The sequence below is a fragment of the Myotis brandtii genome, unplaced genomic scaffold, assembly GCF_000412655.1.
Source record: "Myotis brandtii unplaced genomic scaffold, ASM41265v1 scaffold423, whole genome shotgun sequence".
NCBI classification, from domain to species: domain Eukaryota; kingdom Metazoa; phylum Chordata; class Mammalia; order Chiroptera; family Vespertilionidae; genus Myotis; species Myotis brandtii.
This window is the reverse complement of record NW_005366214.1, coordinates 147,976-165,250: the sequence shown is the minus strand read 5'-3', so window position 1 is coordinate 165,250 and position 17,275 is coordinate 147,976. Positions and strand designations below refer to the sequence as shown.

Below are 17,275 nucleotides of genomic sequence, written 5' to 3'. Positions count from 1 at the left end.
GGGGAGGGGAGGCATGTGCCAACCCAAGGAACAGACACACCCTGCCTTCCATGAACACCTCTACAGAAGCACCCCCAGTGCCTGGGGACGGTGTCGCTCTTGATGGGACTAGATGTGTTGCCATCTTGGTGTGCAGATGCCATGACTCACAGTTTTCTTAAGACTTGAGATCTAAGCAACTAAAATTCTTCCCAAACTGCTGGTGTAGATGGTGTCCTCAGGGTGGTGCCTCATCCTTAGCAGCTCATCACAATTTTAAAGAAGAAGAAACTGATCATCACCCCAGCCTTGGGGATACCTGGGGGAGGGGGGGCAGGCAGCCGGGAATCGGATCTAACGTCCCAGTTCTCACTGAGAGGGAGCATGTCCCCTCGGCAGCTACTTGAGATCCTCCTCGCCCCTTGAGGCTCCTGAGGGAGAGGAATCTGGGAGGGGAGGCCCCCCACAGCACACAGGGGTGTCTGTACCAGGATGGGTGGGGGCTAGCTGTGCCCCTCCCTGGCCGCAGTGCCCTGCATGAGTCACATTGTCAGGTCAGAAGAACAGAACCGCACATTGTCTCATTCATTCCGTCTTAACAATAACCTCTCATTCTTGCCTTCCTGGGCAGGGTGTCTTGTGATGAATGTGGATAGGGAAGATAATAAAGAATTAGGCCATTAACCCTTGTGATACATACGATGCTTTCTGAGGGAGAGGAGAAACATGCATTGTCTCCCTCGTCACGATGCGGCTACCAGCCTAGCTGCTTTCGAGCTCCAAGTAGGGTTGGATGCAGCTCCTGCAGTAACAGGGGTTTAATGGTCAAAGTAAAGGCCCGTGTGTTTTGAAATACCAGTTGGGGGTTGTGGCTTGTTTGGGACGTTTCTCCCCCACACATACACAGTCAGGATTCCGGTAGGGGAATGGAGAAGTCCAGCAGGAGAGAAGGGGAAGGTAAGGGGGCCATTGCTGAGTGAAGTACAGGTGCCCCCCGCGGAGAACAGGCCCCTCTGAAGTGGAAGGTCACGATAAGGGGTTCTTGGGTCGGCATCAGTTTTGAGTGTTTGTAGGTTGGTTTAGGTGAGGCTTTCCTGAGGAAGTAAGTGCCAGAACAGCTTTGTGGCGTCTGATAGGAAGAGAGGGCCCCTTTAAAGGGCTTTTGACACTGACCCATTGGAGACAACCGAAATAGTCACAGCAGGGTCATGTAATTAAAACTTAAGAAATTATGGTGCCGTTTATACAATGAAATACTGTACAGCCCTTTAAAAATGAAAAGTTAACAGATGCTAACCAGGTTGATTGTGGTGATCATTTCGCAATGTACACAAATATTAAAGTGTTACGCTGTACATCTGAAACTAACGTTATATGTCAATTAGACCACAATAAAATGATATATATGTGTATATTTATATATAAAAATGTGTATATTTATATAGAGATGTTCATGATTTAAGTGCAAAGGTAGCTTAAAAGATTTCACTTTTATAGAGTAAAAATATAAATGGATCTATATGCATGGAAAAACCAAAAGGATGGATATATATGTGTATATTTATATATAAAAATGTGTATATTTATGTAGAGATGTTCATGATTTAAGTGCAAAGGTAGTTTAAAAGATTTCACTTTTATAGAGTAAAAATATAGATGGATCTATGCATGGAAAAACCAAAAGGATGGATACACATGGTAGTTGTCACTTCTGGATAGTGGGGTTAAAGGTGATTTCTTTTTTTCTAAACAAATTTTCATTTTCTAAAGTTTCTACATTGAATCTTCATTGTTTTATGATTAATGTTTTAAACCTGAAAGCTGATTTCAAGAACAACTTGATATTGAATGGCTGAGAGTTTCTGCTCCATGGCTGCCTTAAAAGCGTACCTGTGGTTCTGTGGAGCCCTGACTTACCACACCTTTAAAGACTTACTTAGAGCCTTGGCCAGGTGGCTCTGTGGGTTGGAGCATCGTCCGTTACACCAAAAGGTTGTGGGATCAATTCCCTGTCAAAGCACATACCTAGGTTGCGGGCTCCATGCCAGGTCGGGGAGCATCTGGGCACCAACTGATGGATGTTTCTCTCTCACATCGATGCCTCTCTTTCTCTCTCTGTAAAAATCAATAAAAATGTATCCTCGGGGGCTGATAATATGAACAGAGCCCAGTAGCTCTGACCTATAAGGTAAGAAGTTTTTAGGAAGATACAGAGAAATCTTAATGACTTCTCTAAAAATACAGGGATTTGTTTTTTTAGACTACCTGATATAGGATATTGCCTTTTAATTTATTTTTTGCACAAGGAAAAGAAATGCTTTGAAAATGGGGACAGGTGTTTTGTTTTTCTTTTCTTCATACAAATATTAAGGTGACCTAGAGGCTGAGTTTCGCTCTGGAATTTTATTATTTCCTGCCCTCTTTTCTCCCCACTCCCTCATCTAGTCAGTGTCTCTCTCTCTCTCTCTCTCTCTCTCTCTCTCTCTCTCTCTCTCTCTCCTCTCTTTCCTATTTGGTTCACTGTTGTGACTCTATTTGTTTAGGGAACAAAATGCCATGCTGAGTTCCCTCTAGTGGACAAAATCACTTTTGTCAGCTGCTGTGACTGCTGATCGAAGCCAACAAGGCCGTTTTTTTGCTGCGGCTGTCAGACCCCTCAGGAGCAATATATTCCTAGGTAGGAATTTAGCTTGCCTCTCTTAAGAGATTGTACCCACACATGTAGACATGTTTACCTAAAGTAAACTAATATTTTGGAACCAGACTAAGGACATTTGCTTTGTTCGTGACTCTAGCACTGAAGGAAGCGGCCTTTACGGAGAACCCCACGCGTTGTTATTGAAAGCCGCGTTCACGAAGGGCACGAACCGAATGAAGACCGCAGGGGACCGCCGCACTGTTGAGTTAGGCTTTTAGCTTCTGTAAGATCTAAAAATCATCTTTAACTTAAAAATCATTTTAGGACTTCTTGCTTATAACATTTTTCCAAAGATTAAATTTACATCTTCACGTATCGGTAAATAACTCCTTAAATATCTTTTCCTTTTAATTCTTAAGTTTAAATCTGATTTGTTTCTTTACCTTTTCGTAAGGACACCTCATCTGTCTTCTGGGCATTTTGTTTTTGGCCAGCGGCACCAGCATCCAGTGGGTGGAGGCCAGGGATGCTGCTCACCGTCCTCCCCAGGACAGTCCCCACAACCACGAATTATCCCGCCCAGTATGTCATCACGCCAAGGTGGGGAAACCCTGCTGTCAAATAACCACCTTCAGACCTGCCCACACACCAAACTGCAGACCCAGAGGACTGCCGGCTCCCGGTGCGGAGTCAGAGGACCTGCCCCCCTCTGCCGGCTCCCCCTGCCCGGCTCCCGGGTCATCTAGGGAGCTGCTGCCCCTCACCTGTTCATTGCTGCCTCTCCCCAGGGCAGGAGTTCTCCTCTCCCTCGCCGCGTGGAGCTGAAGCTGTTTGACAGCTTGACATTTGAAAGACTTGGCACTAGAAGGAGCTTGATGTCCACTCCTTCCTCTTGCATTTGCATCTGCTCCTGGGCCGTTCCGCTCAATGGTGACTGTTCCTATTTCCAAAGCTATAATCTTTGTAACTTATTCTAGACCTGCCATCCATCTGTGGTCCCTTACTCCGGTGCTGCAGTTTTTCTTACATCTAACCTAAAATCTTGCTGCAAATGAGCTTCCATTTTTGTTTATTGACCAGAAAGTTTGTATAATTACCCTTGATGTTTCTGAGGTATGTGGCGGGGTAGCTTTCTACTGTGGTTGCCTGTAATATTAAGCCTTTTAACCATTTTTATATTTAGCCACTTTTACAACTCTAATCTGAACTCCCTTTGAGTTGGAAAATGGAGGCGTGAGTCAGATACAGTTCTGACCAATAATGCTTTTAACTGGCATTTTTGTTATTGTTCACAACTCATGGACTCTGTCATCTGGTCCTTTTTCTGCTATATTCCTAGTCCTTTCCCGTCTTATATTTATACACTTTACTCATCCCCCACTCCTGTGTCCCCTAAATAGATATATTACTACTTGCACGTATTTCATTTGTTTTATTCTTATTGGCTTCTGATTTTTGTGTGTGTGTTTTATTTTTTTGTTAATCCTCACCCGAGGATATTTTTTCCATTGATTTTTAGAGAGAATGGAAGGGAGGGGTAGCGACAGAGAGGAACATGGATATGAGAGAGACACATCAATTGGTTGCCTCCCGCACTCAGGGATTGAAGCTGGGACCCTTCAGTCCTAGGGCCGACGCTCTAACCACTGAGCAAACAGGCTTCCATTGATTTTTAGAGAGAATGGAAGGGAGGGGTAGCGACAGAGAGGAACATGGATATGAGAGAGACACATCAATTGGTTGCCTCCCGCACTCAGGGATTGAAGCTGGGACCCTTCAGTCTGAGGGCCGACGCTCTAACCACTGAGCAAACAGGTTAGGGCTGTGTATTCTTTACTAGCTCTCCAGTGATTCTGATACACACATTTTGAGCTTGAAAATCCCCGATCTAGAAGATAGTTTCCCACTTTGTTGGTAATTGTCATGGAATCTGGAGTGAAATGCCTTGCTGATTTGAAATCAAATTGATCCACTAGATCTTTTAGTTGTATGAGTAAATGAATGATTTGTGAATAATTGTTTTCCACAGAGTGTTAGTTGGTGAATTTCTGGTTCCTAGGATAAGTTTTGATAAAGTATCATTCACATTTTGGTTTTTAGAATTGCTAAGGATTCTGCTGATGACAGCTGGTAGCTTCATGGCCAGGTTGCCAGTTCCTTGAGGGGCAGGCTTCTGGATCAGAATGTTCTGTAATGCGGAAGTGGCCGAGAGTCAAGCAAAGCCCAACCCCTGTGCCCCAGCACAGCCCCAGGGACAGTCAGACGCAGCCCGTCAGCTGATGGAGGTTGGCATGGAGGGATGGCTTAGAGGTGTCTGGTACATTCCGATCCTGGCTCATTCCAGACTTCAGGCTGCAGGGTCAGGAGGGTTGCACTGGCATGATTCTCTCTTGGGAGCTGGGGAAGGGAATGGGTAACTAGGTGACTCTTTTTGTCCTCTTGAACGTGCTAAGTTTTTATAGCAACTAGAACCTTTTGTGACATAGAATACTTTTATATGCGAGCGCAGCCAGCCTTCGTTGGGACATGTGTTTATTAGCCATTTGCTTCTGGGAAATGCGGCAGAAATTAAGAATGGTTTGGAAAATATGTTAGGAACAAACTCATTTTCTCTATGAAAAGTAATTGCTATAACAATATGCCGCAAAGCTGTCTTCCTTCTCTGATTATCAACTTCAGTTTCGATCCTTTTGTTTCTTACAGTAAAATTTTAGGGGCAAATGGAATTTATTGTGTATTGTTTTTGACCTGTGACGATTTTAGGACTCCACTAGTGAGTCAGCCGAATTTTCTATTGCTGTCCCAGCCCAGATAACGGGAGATCTGAAATCAAATATGTTGAGGAAAAGCAACAATAAACTGAGTCTCGGTGGAGAGGAACTGGACTCCATGCGGTCTCTCTGGCAGCCGTAGATAAGAAAGGATGATATGAAAACCCGGAGAAGGCTGCCTGAGCACTGGGAGGACACAGATCTGCAGTTTGTTCCCTTAAACCAGCGGTTCTCAACATGTGGGTCGCGACCCCTTTGGGGGTTGAACGACCCTTTCACAGGGGTCGCCTAAGACCATCAGAAAACACATATATAATTACATATTGTTGTTTTTTCCCCACATCTTTATTGATTTCAGAGAGAATGGGAAAGGGAAAGAAAGAGAGAAACATCAATGATGAGAGAGAATCATTGATTGGCTGCCTCCTGCATGTCCCCTCCTGGGGATCAAGCCTGCAACCCAGGCATGTGCCCTTGACTGGAATTGAACCTGGGACCCTTCAGTCCGCAGGCTGATGCTCTATCCACTGAGCCAAACCAGTTAGGGCTGCATATTGTTTTTGTGATTAATCACTATGCTTTAATTATGTTCAATTTGTAACAATGAAAATACATCCTGCATATCAGATATTTACATTACGATTCATAACAGTAGCAAAATCACAGTTATGAAGTAGCAACGACAATAATTTTATGGTTGGGGGTCACCACAGCATGAGGAACTGTATTAAAGGGTCGAGGCATTAGGAAGGTTGAGAACCACTGCCTTAAACAGAGGCCCGTCCTCGGAGGAAGCCTGTGACCCCAGCTGAGTCATGGGGAAAGGACTTGATAACCAGGACTTTCCTGGGGCACCCCCTTCTGGTGAACCTCAGAGGACCTTGGTCAGATAGGGGCTTTCTGGGTTTCACCTGAAACAAGAATGAAACTTCTGGGCAAACCGACGCCAGGTTTGGAGGCAGGAGCTTGACGGCCAGCCCTCACTAGACAGCTTCTCTTGGTGAGGGAACCGGAGCCTGTGGGATTAGTGTGAAAACTCTGCTGAACCCACAGACCGGGGTGTGTTCTGCGGCCCGAGTCAGCGGAACACACAGGTTTCCACCACTGGGGTGCACGGTTCTCCTAACCATGGTGCAGACTCCACAGAAGCTTGTTCCTTGTCAGTTAAAGGAATAACAGTCAGCAGCCCACTGGGGCTTAGGTGGCAGTGGGAATGAGCAGGCATCTCTTTGGATATTCTTGGGGGGCCTCGGTGGGGGATCCTGACCTGGGTGCTCAGTATGGACAGGAGCAGGAGAGCACCAGCATGAAAAGGTGGGAAGGATGTGGTCAGGAAGCGTGGCAGTCCGCCCGGCTCCGTGAGAGGCTGTTCCTTTCTGCCCAGCCTATGTTCTTCCTTCATGAATAGGCCAGTGCTTCAATGTAAAACGCAGATGGGAGGGCACACAATACTGATGATGGCAGGGTAAGAGTTAGGCCTTTTGCAAGGTTTAACTATGTTTTGTTTTATTTTATCTATTTTATATTTTATCTTATTCTATTCTATTTTATTTTGTAATCCTCACCAGAGGACATGTTTGGGGCGGGGGGTGGGGGGGGGAGAGGAACATCAATGTGAGAGAGAAACATCAATTGGCTGCCTTCTGTACATGCCCTGACCGGGGACCAAACCTGCAACCCAGGTATGTGCCCTGACTGGGAATTGAACCCATAGCCTTTTGGTGCCCAGGACGATGCTCAACCAACTGAGCAACACTGGCTGGAGGGTTTAACTATTTTAAATATAAATTCAATAAGTGGGAGGAGAGTTTTTTGGTTTATTTTTCCCCTTTTGGAAAGGCATGGATCTGGTAGAATTTGGTGTTTTGAAATGAATGCTCTCTGACTTTGCTTTCCCCTTTGGCTGTGTACCTAGTGTGTGTCATTTCCTGGAGCTGTGTCAAAGCCCAGATGGTGGCTTTGGAGGGGGCCCTGGCCAGTACCCACACCTTGCACCCACATATGCAGCAGTCAACGCGCTATGCATCATTGGCACCGAGGAGGCCTATGACGTCATTAACAGGTACAGCCAAAGCCAGCAGTGATGGGAGGGCTCCCTGCGGGTGGACACTGCACTGACCATTGCCCTCTCCTGCCTCTCTCCCATTCCTTCCTCAGAGAGAAGCTTCTGCAGTACTTGTATTCTCTGAAGCAACCTGACGGCTCTTTTCTCATGCACGTTGGAGGTGAGGTGGATGTGAGGTGAGTGGGGCTTTCTCAGGCTGCTGCATCTGTAGGTTCCAGAGCTCACCTGTCATAAGAGATGCCAAACCCAAGGACCAACATGGCGAAGCTGCTGCTTTGTCACAGACTGACACGCAGAATGACGTGTGGGTGACACGGTATCACAATCCTTAGTCGACTTCTTTTATGTAAATATCAAAATAGAAGCAAGACAGAAACAAAATCAACTGCTCTTATTTTAAAAGTTAAAAATACATCGATTTGGTATGATATACCATTATATGTAATAACCATATAGTGTCATACAATCTTTCATCTCTCTGGGATAGAAGGGAGAAAAATGCCCAGAAAGGACTTAGTAAATATTTTTGCATGGATTTGATGAAATCCTGACAATGTTTAACACCTGAGCGAGAACTGCTCCGGGAGGTGCAGAAACCCTTACGGGCCAGTGGAGTGAAGTGAAATAGACTTGCATTAACTGATTGGAACAGGTTGGTGCAAAATGATTATTTAACTCAAGAATTGTCTGGTGTATGTAGCAAGCAACTTACTCACCTGGCAGGTGATTGCTCATAAGCATATAGAGAATTCACTGAACACATCATTTCTCAACGGCAGCGGGTCATTGAGATTTTATACCCAAGTCTCATGACTTAGTCTGAGAAATGCATTTTTATGAAGTTTCTATTCCAAAGCCATCTTATTGCCTATTTGTAAATATGTTTGCTTCTATACGAGTTGATTAATACTCTGGCTTTAACCACTGGCTTGACAGTAGCTGGGAAGGAAAAAGCATGCCAGTGGTGGAGCATAAACTACATTCAGATAAAGCAGGCAGCCGGGCTGTGGAGGCCTTCAGTAAAGGGTTTTCTTCTCTCTGTCACCTGTCTGTTTCAACCAAAAGAGCAGCTTATGAACCTACCTGGAAAGCTGTTTCTACTCATGTCACTTCCGACCCTGGGTGTGTGTTTTCCCTCATATGAAACAGTCTGACATGGACGACCCAGTTAGGACAGACGCCACAGGTGAAGGGCTCAGCCGCACAAGGCTGCCGCCACTTCAACCGCCAATCACAAGTATTTTGTCCCCAGGTTACCCATACTCTTGCCCGTCTTGGCTGTAAATTGGGGGATTCACATGATGCCCTCCTTAGATTCCATAATTTGCTAGAATAGCTCACAGAACTCAGGGAAACCCTTGACTATTGCTGGCACATTCGAAAGGAAACTATAAAGGCTACACATGAACAGCCAGATGAAGAGGAATATAGGGTGATGTCTGGAAGGTTCAGAGCAGGGAGCTTCTGTCCCCATGAAGTTGGGGTGTGCCACCCCCTGGCAGGCACATGATGTGTTCGATCACCCAGAAGCTCCCCAAACCCCTTCACTTAGGGTTTTTATGGGGGTTCCATTAGGTAGGCATGATTGATGAAATCATTGGCTATTGGTGCTTAATCCAGTCTCCAACCCCTTTCCTCTGAAAGTTCCAATCTTCTCATCGCCTAGTTCCTTCCTCCAGCAACCAGCCCCTTCCTCTGGGAGTCCCCTCAGGTATGGCTGAATGGGGCTTGTTATAAGTCACAGAAGACTGTCCTATCACACTTGTCACTCAGGCTATGCCAAGGGCTGAAGGAGCTCTGTGCCAGGAACTGGGGAGAAGACCAAATAGCTTTCCTATACCACAAGATGTCAGTATCGTTGTTAAAGAGACACTGAGGCACATTAAATAATTTTAGGAGTTTATTTGAGCAAAAATCTGTTTGAATTAGGCAGCACCCAATCTAGCAAACAGAAAGGAGCTCCAAGGAGCTGCACAAGGTGACAGCTTTTATAGGTAGAAGGGGTCAGGGACACGGAAGGTCCGCCAGGCAGAAAGCAGGTTGGTTATTGCAAGGTTACTTTCCTTTAGAGCTGGCAGGATTGTATCAGGCAGATGACCTAACTAGTACTGATCAGGCGGCTCCTGATTGATGGTTTAAGATGCCATTTTTGGGAGAGCTGAAACTAAGTATTGGTTTAGCATAAGTGACTCCATTTGGGGCCTCTTGTTTCTAACACTGTGTAGGCCAACTATTGAAGAAAAGCAGTACAGCATTGTGTTGATACTTCTTAAGGAAAAGTTAAAAGATATTTTTTCCCTTCAAAGTCACTACATTTTCATTCCTGTTTTGAAGACATTCCAATCAAATAAGCAGTCTTGAAATTTAACTTTCTAAAACTCCCGCGATTATTAGGCAAAAGCAAACAAACCCTGGCAAGATCGCTTTGGCATTTTATCCCCTACCTAGGAGACAGAGCATTGAGTGTGTTCCAGAAAGAAGTTCCGCGTTGCTGAAGCGTAGGGGCCCTGTGGGGCAGTGGGAGGATGGGGGCTGGAAGGGCCGGCGGGGACAGGTGAGGGGCCCTGAAGTCTTCCGAAGCCCGGAGTTTATTTTAAGGGCAGTGGGAAGCCACTGACACATTGTAAGTAGGGAGTGATGTGATCCATATGTTATTAGTTCCCCAGGTGTAATGAGTAGGTTGTAGTATTTTAGCAAAAAGTCTTCTGGTTTCAGGGCTGGAGGGAGGAAGACTGGACAGGAGACTGTCTTGGGTTTGGGTGAGAGCGGTGTGGATGGAGAGCAGTGGACACATTTGAGAGATGTGATGGCTGGATGGAGGGAGAGAGGAAGAAACGGCACCAGCACGATGTATTCTGCTCCCTCCCCATCTCCATGTGAGAGCCAGGACTAGCGAGTGGCTCCTGGCATCCCTTCTCGGTTCTTCGGTTCTTCCGTTTGGGAGAGGTGGGCTGTGATTCTGGCTGCCTCCCTGCCTCCGCAGTTATATTAGGATTCAAGAGCAAATGCTCCGGAACCCCTCTGAGAGGCTCAAGGCCTGAAGGAAATTAGATCAGACCTTCGAAGTTAGCCCTTGGTAGACGATAACGTTTGGCACACAGGACCAGAAGCTTCTGGTGCCTGCTGGCGTAGCTCAGCCTCTGCGTGCCTTTGGCCGGCGTGAGCGGGCTGATAAAAATGCTTGCAGGATAATAATGCTTGCAGCTTCTGCAGAGATCTCTTTGCAACACCTCAGTCAGTTTGACTTATTATTGTGAATAATATGGAGACTAGACTTTTCTCATTCTTCCCGTTTATCCTTTCTTAGGAGGCCTTGGGAATAGGGGTTGTAAGCAGAATTAGAATTTTTGTCTTCAACATAAAATGGAGCGGAGATGTGGGCTAATTGAAAAGACAGTAGGAGGGAAGAACAGACAGTTTGTAGACATGTTCCATAATGGAAGGCGAAACTGGAGTAAATGCGTCCCAAGGAGAATTGGGGCTGGCAGAATTATTATTCAAATAAGGCAGGATAACATCAAAAAAATTAAAAGGCATGCTCTTTCTTTTTGATTTAGAAGCGTGTGTGCACGTGTGTGTATGTGCTGGTTGGTGCTTGAAATCGAAGGTGTTTTTTTTTTCTCTCTCTCTCTCTCTGGAGGCCCAAGGAATGTATCTGAGTGGGCCCATCCATTCCTCTCTAATCTAAGCAGCCACCAAGGTCTGGTGGCCTGCACTGCAATGTGTTCATTGCAGAAAAAAAATACAGTTCAGCTTTAACGTGTCCATGCCACAAACAGACGGAAATCCTGGCTCTAAAACAATACTGACATCTGAATGAGTGAGCATATCAGGAATGCCTGAATGACACCAGGGAATTTTGGAGCAAAATTCACTTTTAACATGAGTTGAGATGGCTGTTATTTCCTCTGATGTCGAGTTGACCATGTGGAGGTCGGGAGAATAGAATGTCATGTTCTTTCACGGGAGCCACGCTGTGAGCAACTCTATCCAAACAGAATGTCAACCCTCTCAGCTGGAGACCCAGGAGGACTGACCCTGTGCCAAGGGTGAGGACAGGAGGTGATTACAGCTTACCAGGCAAAGAGAACAATCTGCCCAAGAAGTTCAGGGAGCCTTATTTAGGCTCTTCCACAAAGCTTAACGCTTCCCCCTCTCTTTCTGTCCTTGCAGAAGTGCGTACTGTGCTGCCTCCGTAGCCTCCCTGACCAACATCATCACTCCAGACCTCTTTGCAGGCACTGCTGAATGGATAGCAAGGTGAGAGAAGCTGGGATTTGTCCTGGCCCGTTAGACAGCAGGTGGTCAAAGGACTTCTGAAAACTAAAGGCAATGAAAAAAGACTGGAAGGAAGAGTAAAATTACAAGAGACCCATTAGGGTTGTAGCATGGTACATTTTAAAATTACTTTAAAAGTTTTCTTTCCCCCCCAAATTTCTTTGATGTTGTATTCCAGTTTAGATTGGCAAAGATCAAAAACTTGGTTAGACAGTAATGGTGGGAGTTCAAATGGGTTTATCCAGTTGGAAAGCAATTTGGTAATATCTCAAAGTAGCCCTTGCTGATGACCTAGTGATTCCACTCCTGCAGAAACTCTCACTCAGATGCATGAAAGAGACAAACATAGGTCTTGTTTATAACAGCAAAAAGCTGGAAACAGGTTAAATGGTCGTAAGTATGAGATGGAGAAGTAATTTTTGTACAGGCACATTGGAATATAATATAGCCGTCAAAATGAATGAACGAGAGCTGCATGTATCAGTGTGGACAAATCTCAAAAACAGTGTTGAGTAAAAAAGGGGGGAGGATGTTAAAACATGCCAATCAGGATATTTATTTAAAATTTTAAAATATGCAAAACAATTCTATATTGTTTATGGGAAGAATCACATGCAATAATGTAAAAACATGCATGGGAGCCCTGGCCAGTGTGGCTCAGTTGGTTGGACATCGTACCACGCATTGAAAGGTTGCCAGTTTGATTCCCGGTCAGGGCACCTGCCTGGATTGAGGGCTTCCGGGTAGGGGGCATGCAGGAGGCAACTGATCAAAATTTAACTCTCACATCGATGTTCCTCTATCTCTCCCCCTTCCTCTCTCTCTAAAAAAAAAATTTAAAAATCCTTTTTAAAAGTTGTTAAAAACACACACACACACGCATGGGAAAGTTAAACAGCAAATTCAGGACAGTGGTTACATTTGGGGAGAGAGTAAAGGAAATGAGGTCAGGGGAGGTCTACACATCTCCATGGAAAACTTCAACTATATCTAATTGTTTATTTCTTTAAAATATTTTTTAAAAACCCTGAAATGTACATGGGTAAATTAAAGGTAGGTATTAGATACATCTATGTTCTATATATTATTTCCTATACTTTCCTGGATGCTTCAAATATTTCATCATTAAAAAATAGAAGACAAACCCTAGCCAGTTTGGCTCAGTGTTTAGAGGGTTGGCCTGTGGACTGAAGGGTCCTGGTTGATTCTGGTCAAGGGCACATGCCTAGGTTGCAAGGGGCGTGCAGGAGGCAACTGATCAATGATTCTCTCTCATCATTGATGTTTCTATCTCTCCTTCTCCCTTCCTCTCTGAAATCAATAAAAATATATTTTAAAAAAAAGAAAACAAAAGGTATAGTAGATACATATGTATGTTATAGAAAGATATCCAAACTATGTTTTTTTAATATTTCTATTTTTATCAAAGTAATACTTATTACTATGAAAATATAAGTTATAGCTAAATCAGATGATGTACTATGATACTATTTATTTCTTTTGTAAAACTTTTATTTTCTTAGAATGAATCATTACTTCTTTTTAAAAATGTATGTACCATGAATTCATCCCCCCAAATTACTCTCAATGCGGTCAAGAACTTCAGATAATGTATCCATCCATTCCCGTGTGTGTGTGTGTGTGTGTGTGTGTGTGTGTGTGTGTGTGTATTTGTGTACGTGTGCGCACGTGTGTGTTTTAGTTTTCCCACCTGGAGCCCTCTGCCCTCCTGCTTCTGTCTGGACAGATTGCTCTCAGCTTGCACACAGCGGGCATCCACCAGCCTTGTTTCAGCATGAAATTCACTTCACTTCTCTCCTTTGTTGAAGCCCTGTCCTCCTTTCTCTTGGTTTACTAACTCATGTTAAGGAAGCACATACTCCAATAAATCTTCCAAAAGAGCAATTGGTGACACATTTTTTAAAAATTTTAAATTAAATTTATTGGGGTGACATTGGTTATAGTGATACATTTTTTAAAATACATATTTTTATTGATTTCAGAGTGGAAGGGAGAGGGAGAGATGAAACATCAATGATGAGAGGGAATCATTGATTGGCTGCCTCCTGCACACCCCTCACTGGGGAATGAGCTCGCTACCCAGGCATGTGCCCTGACCGGGATTCAAACTGTGACTTCCTGATTCATAGGCCGATGCTCAACCACTGAGCCACACCAGCCAGGCGGTGATACATGTTGTAAGATTTTACATATATCTATCCTAGTCTCACATTTGATTAGTAGTTTATTTGGTTAGAGATTTCTAAATTGAAAATTATAAATTGTATTCCTTCAGAATTTTTAAGTATTGTTCCATTATCTTCTGGCTCCCAGTGTCATTGTTAAAAAAGTTGATAATAATAATAGCCAACATTTACTGAGGGCTTGGTATGTAATACTCAATAGTGGAGTAGTTTAGGGATTGAGCGTATAGGCTTTTGAGTTAGAATGCCTGGGTTTGGTTATTTTTATACTTTCTGTTGCTCAGTTGGAATTTTTTATTCATTACAAGTATATTTTTCTTCACTTCACTGAAATAAATATATAATTATAATACCTGCTTCAAAATCCTTCTCTGGTAATTTTAATATCAGGGTATCTTTGAGTTAGTATGTCATATTTTCCTGATTCTACATATGTCAAGTACTTCTATAACCTTTGAAATGACTGTGTAGTATTCTGTTGTACAGATACACCAGGATTTATATAATTAGTCCCTTACTGTTGAGCTCCTGTGCTGACGCTAATATTTTATGGTTATGAATGGGAATATAGTAAACATTTTTATAATCTGATCTTTGGAAACACTCTTATTTTATAGGATTAATTACTAGAAATGACCCTGTATTTCTGGGCTAAAGATTATGCATGTGTTAATGCCTAGAAAATATACTCTTAATATATAGTCTAACCTCAAATTATAATAATAGTAATAATAATAAATGAGTAATTTGGATACATAAGAAACCATAAATTAAAAAATAAGTTATTGTGGCCCTAACTGGTTTGGCTCAGTGGCCTGTGGACCAAAGGGGCTTGGGTTTGATTCTGGTCAAGGGCATGTACCTTGGCTGCAAGCTCCTCCCCTAGCCCAGGTCCTGGTTTGGGCTCTTGCAGGAGGCAGCCAATCGATGTGTTTCTCTCAGATCAATATTTCTCTCTATCTTCTCCTCTCTCTTCCACTCTCTTTAAAAATCAATGGAAAAATATCCTTAGGTGAGGATTTAAAAAAAATAATAAAAACAATAAAAAGAAAAAAATAAGTTATTTTGAATAGTTATAAAGGCATACATGTTTACTATAGAAACTCTTGAAAATACAGAAAAATAGGAAAAATATTAGCAATAGAGCTGTACTAAAAGGTAACCAGAATTAGCAATTATTTTTCAATTTTATAACTTTTTTCCAAAAAGTAATGCTTTGAGGTGCTGTGTTTGTTACATAAGTAGACTATTTCTGAGTTTCCTTTTTTCGGTGGTGGTGGGGGGAGGCATTTCCAAAAGTTAATTAGGTGACATCTTTCTACTCATGGTTGTGGTTTATGCCTTAATGTGAGTAAACACATTCTTTGCCTCCCAGGGTCCTACATTTGTGCCCATCCACTCAGCCTGGCCTCTCATTGGTTGACACTGACCCCTTAATCTCCTTTCTCAATCTTCTCCCAGGTGTCAGAATTGGGAAGGTGGCATTGGTGGGGTGCCAGGGATGGAAGCCCACGGAGGCTACACTTTCTGTGGCCTGGCCGCACTGGTCATCCTGAAGAAGGAACGTTCCTTAAACTTGAAGAACTTATTGGTAAGTGTCTGTTGATCCATCTTCCTCCCAGGCCCCCAGGCCCCAGTGATGTGACCGCTCAGACAGGCTTGTGGGAAGGCCTGGCTCTGGGAGGGCGGATAGCTCCGGCCTTGAGCTTGTGAACCAGAAGTGCTGTAAAGCAAGTATGTCAAACTCGCGGCCCAAGGGCCGCATGCCTCATTTATTTGGCCCTTTGAGTTTGACATGCTTGCTGTAAAGCTTTAGATAAGAGTTGCTAGAGCGCTCACGCTGCTCTGAGGAAGTGGAAGGAGTGGACAGCTGCTCTCAGTTTCATCTCCCTTCTGCCTGCCCGCCCGTCTTCCTGCTCTGAACTTTCTACATGGTGCGTTAGGCCAACTCCAGCGTTTTCTTGAGTCCCTGAGACATCTGGGATGAGCCAGAGTACCTTCCCCAGACTTCCAAGAAAAAGGTAGCTTCAGTCTCTTAAAATTAGGGGTTATCATGAGTCTTAGAATATCCCACGAGAAGAATTTATGAGAAGCTTTGAGGCATCTCGAAGACAAGCTTTTATTACCTACCACACTATGTGAACACTCAGTCACCAAATTTAAATTTGCTGGGTAGAGCTGGGTAATTGCATTGAGCAGGCGGCCCACACATTTATATCTGGACTCCAAGCTCCTGACCAATATTCAGAATGAACTCAGAAAACGGTCAGCTTCAAGGAGCCACTAGATTATAGTTAAATTTTCATTGGAGGCCTTGTGCACAAACACACACACACCCACAGCCACCCAGGAGATGTCTTGGGGAAGCATCTTCTCTCTGATCATGACCTTACTGCAAACCGCTGCAATTGACAGTCATCTTTTCTCCCCAAGTTCGTATGTCAGGCTCCTATCGTGGGAGTTGTCGTGAGACCCATCGAGAGCTTCCTGGAGACTCTCTGTCATACTCTGTAGGGAGATGACCGGCAGCGTTTTGTCTTCCTCCGTAGGGACCTCCTAAAGCATACTCTTCGAAGGCTATTAAAGGCTTGAAGGTTCATACTGAAATGGCCAACTTTGTGCACTAGACTCTGAAATCCACTAAAATCTGATGACTAACGGCGCATGAAACATAGACCCTCCATCTCCCAGGCAGAAGTAAAGAATATAATTAGCAAATGCCTCCATTATAGATATTCTAGATTTGGGCCCTGTCCTCTACCACTTCCTGGCCATGTGACCTTGGGAAACTTGTCTAATCTGTTTCAGCTTCAGCTCCCCTCCCCCCTCTCTATAAGGGAGAGATAATAGTTCCTTGAGGGTTAAAGGAGTGAACGTATATGAACAGCCTGGCATCTAGTAGGTGCTCAATAAATTTTAGTGTCCTTCTTACCAAACCCCCCCCCCCCCCATTTGCTTTGGGAGAACTAGGCCCTCTATCTGAAGGGTTTTATATAGTCAATAGAATGAACCCATGGGCTTAGACAATGGAAAAAATTTTAGTCTGGCTTAAAAACACTTAATCTGTGGGGTAAGTAAAATGAAGACTGGACTTCCCATGAGAGTGCCAGTTATCTCTCTTCTTCATTAAATGGCATCATCCCTAAAGCACTGGTTTATTTAAGACAACCAGGGATATACTAGTGCCTCCATCTGCAGTGCAATTTACTTATTTGTTTTTTTGGTCTTTTTTTTAAGAACTTGGGATTGTGGCTTTCTGAGTGGGTGTTGCCTTAAACAGGGATATCATCTAAACTCTACAACCATTAACATTAACTTAAAGGAGGACTGGAATCCCCTC

At 43.9% G+C, this 17,275-nt stretch overlaps 1 protein-coding gene across 1 annotated transcript in view; it reads left to right on the top strand.

Moving 5' to 3' along the window:
• Positions 1-17,275, top strand: part of LOC102261986 (protein farnesyltransferase subunit beta) — a 62,424-nt gene that overhangs the window by 24,440 nt on the left and 20,709 nt on the right. Inside the window, exons 5-8 of the mRNA XM_005874014.2 lie at positions 7,304-7,450; positions 7,546-7,629; positions 11,627-11,713; positions 15,397-15,526. Coding sequence (XP_005874076.1) covers positions 7,304-7,450; positions 7,546-7,629; positions 11,627-11,713; positions 15,397-15,526 — 448 coding nt within the window. The remainder of the gene's footprint in view (positions 1-7,303; positions 7,451-7,545; positions 7,630-11,626; positions 11,714-15,396; positions 15,527-17,275) is intronic.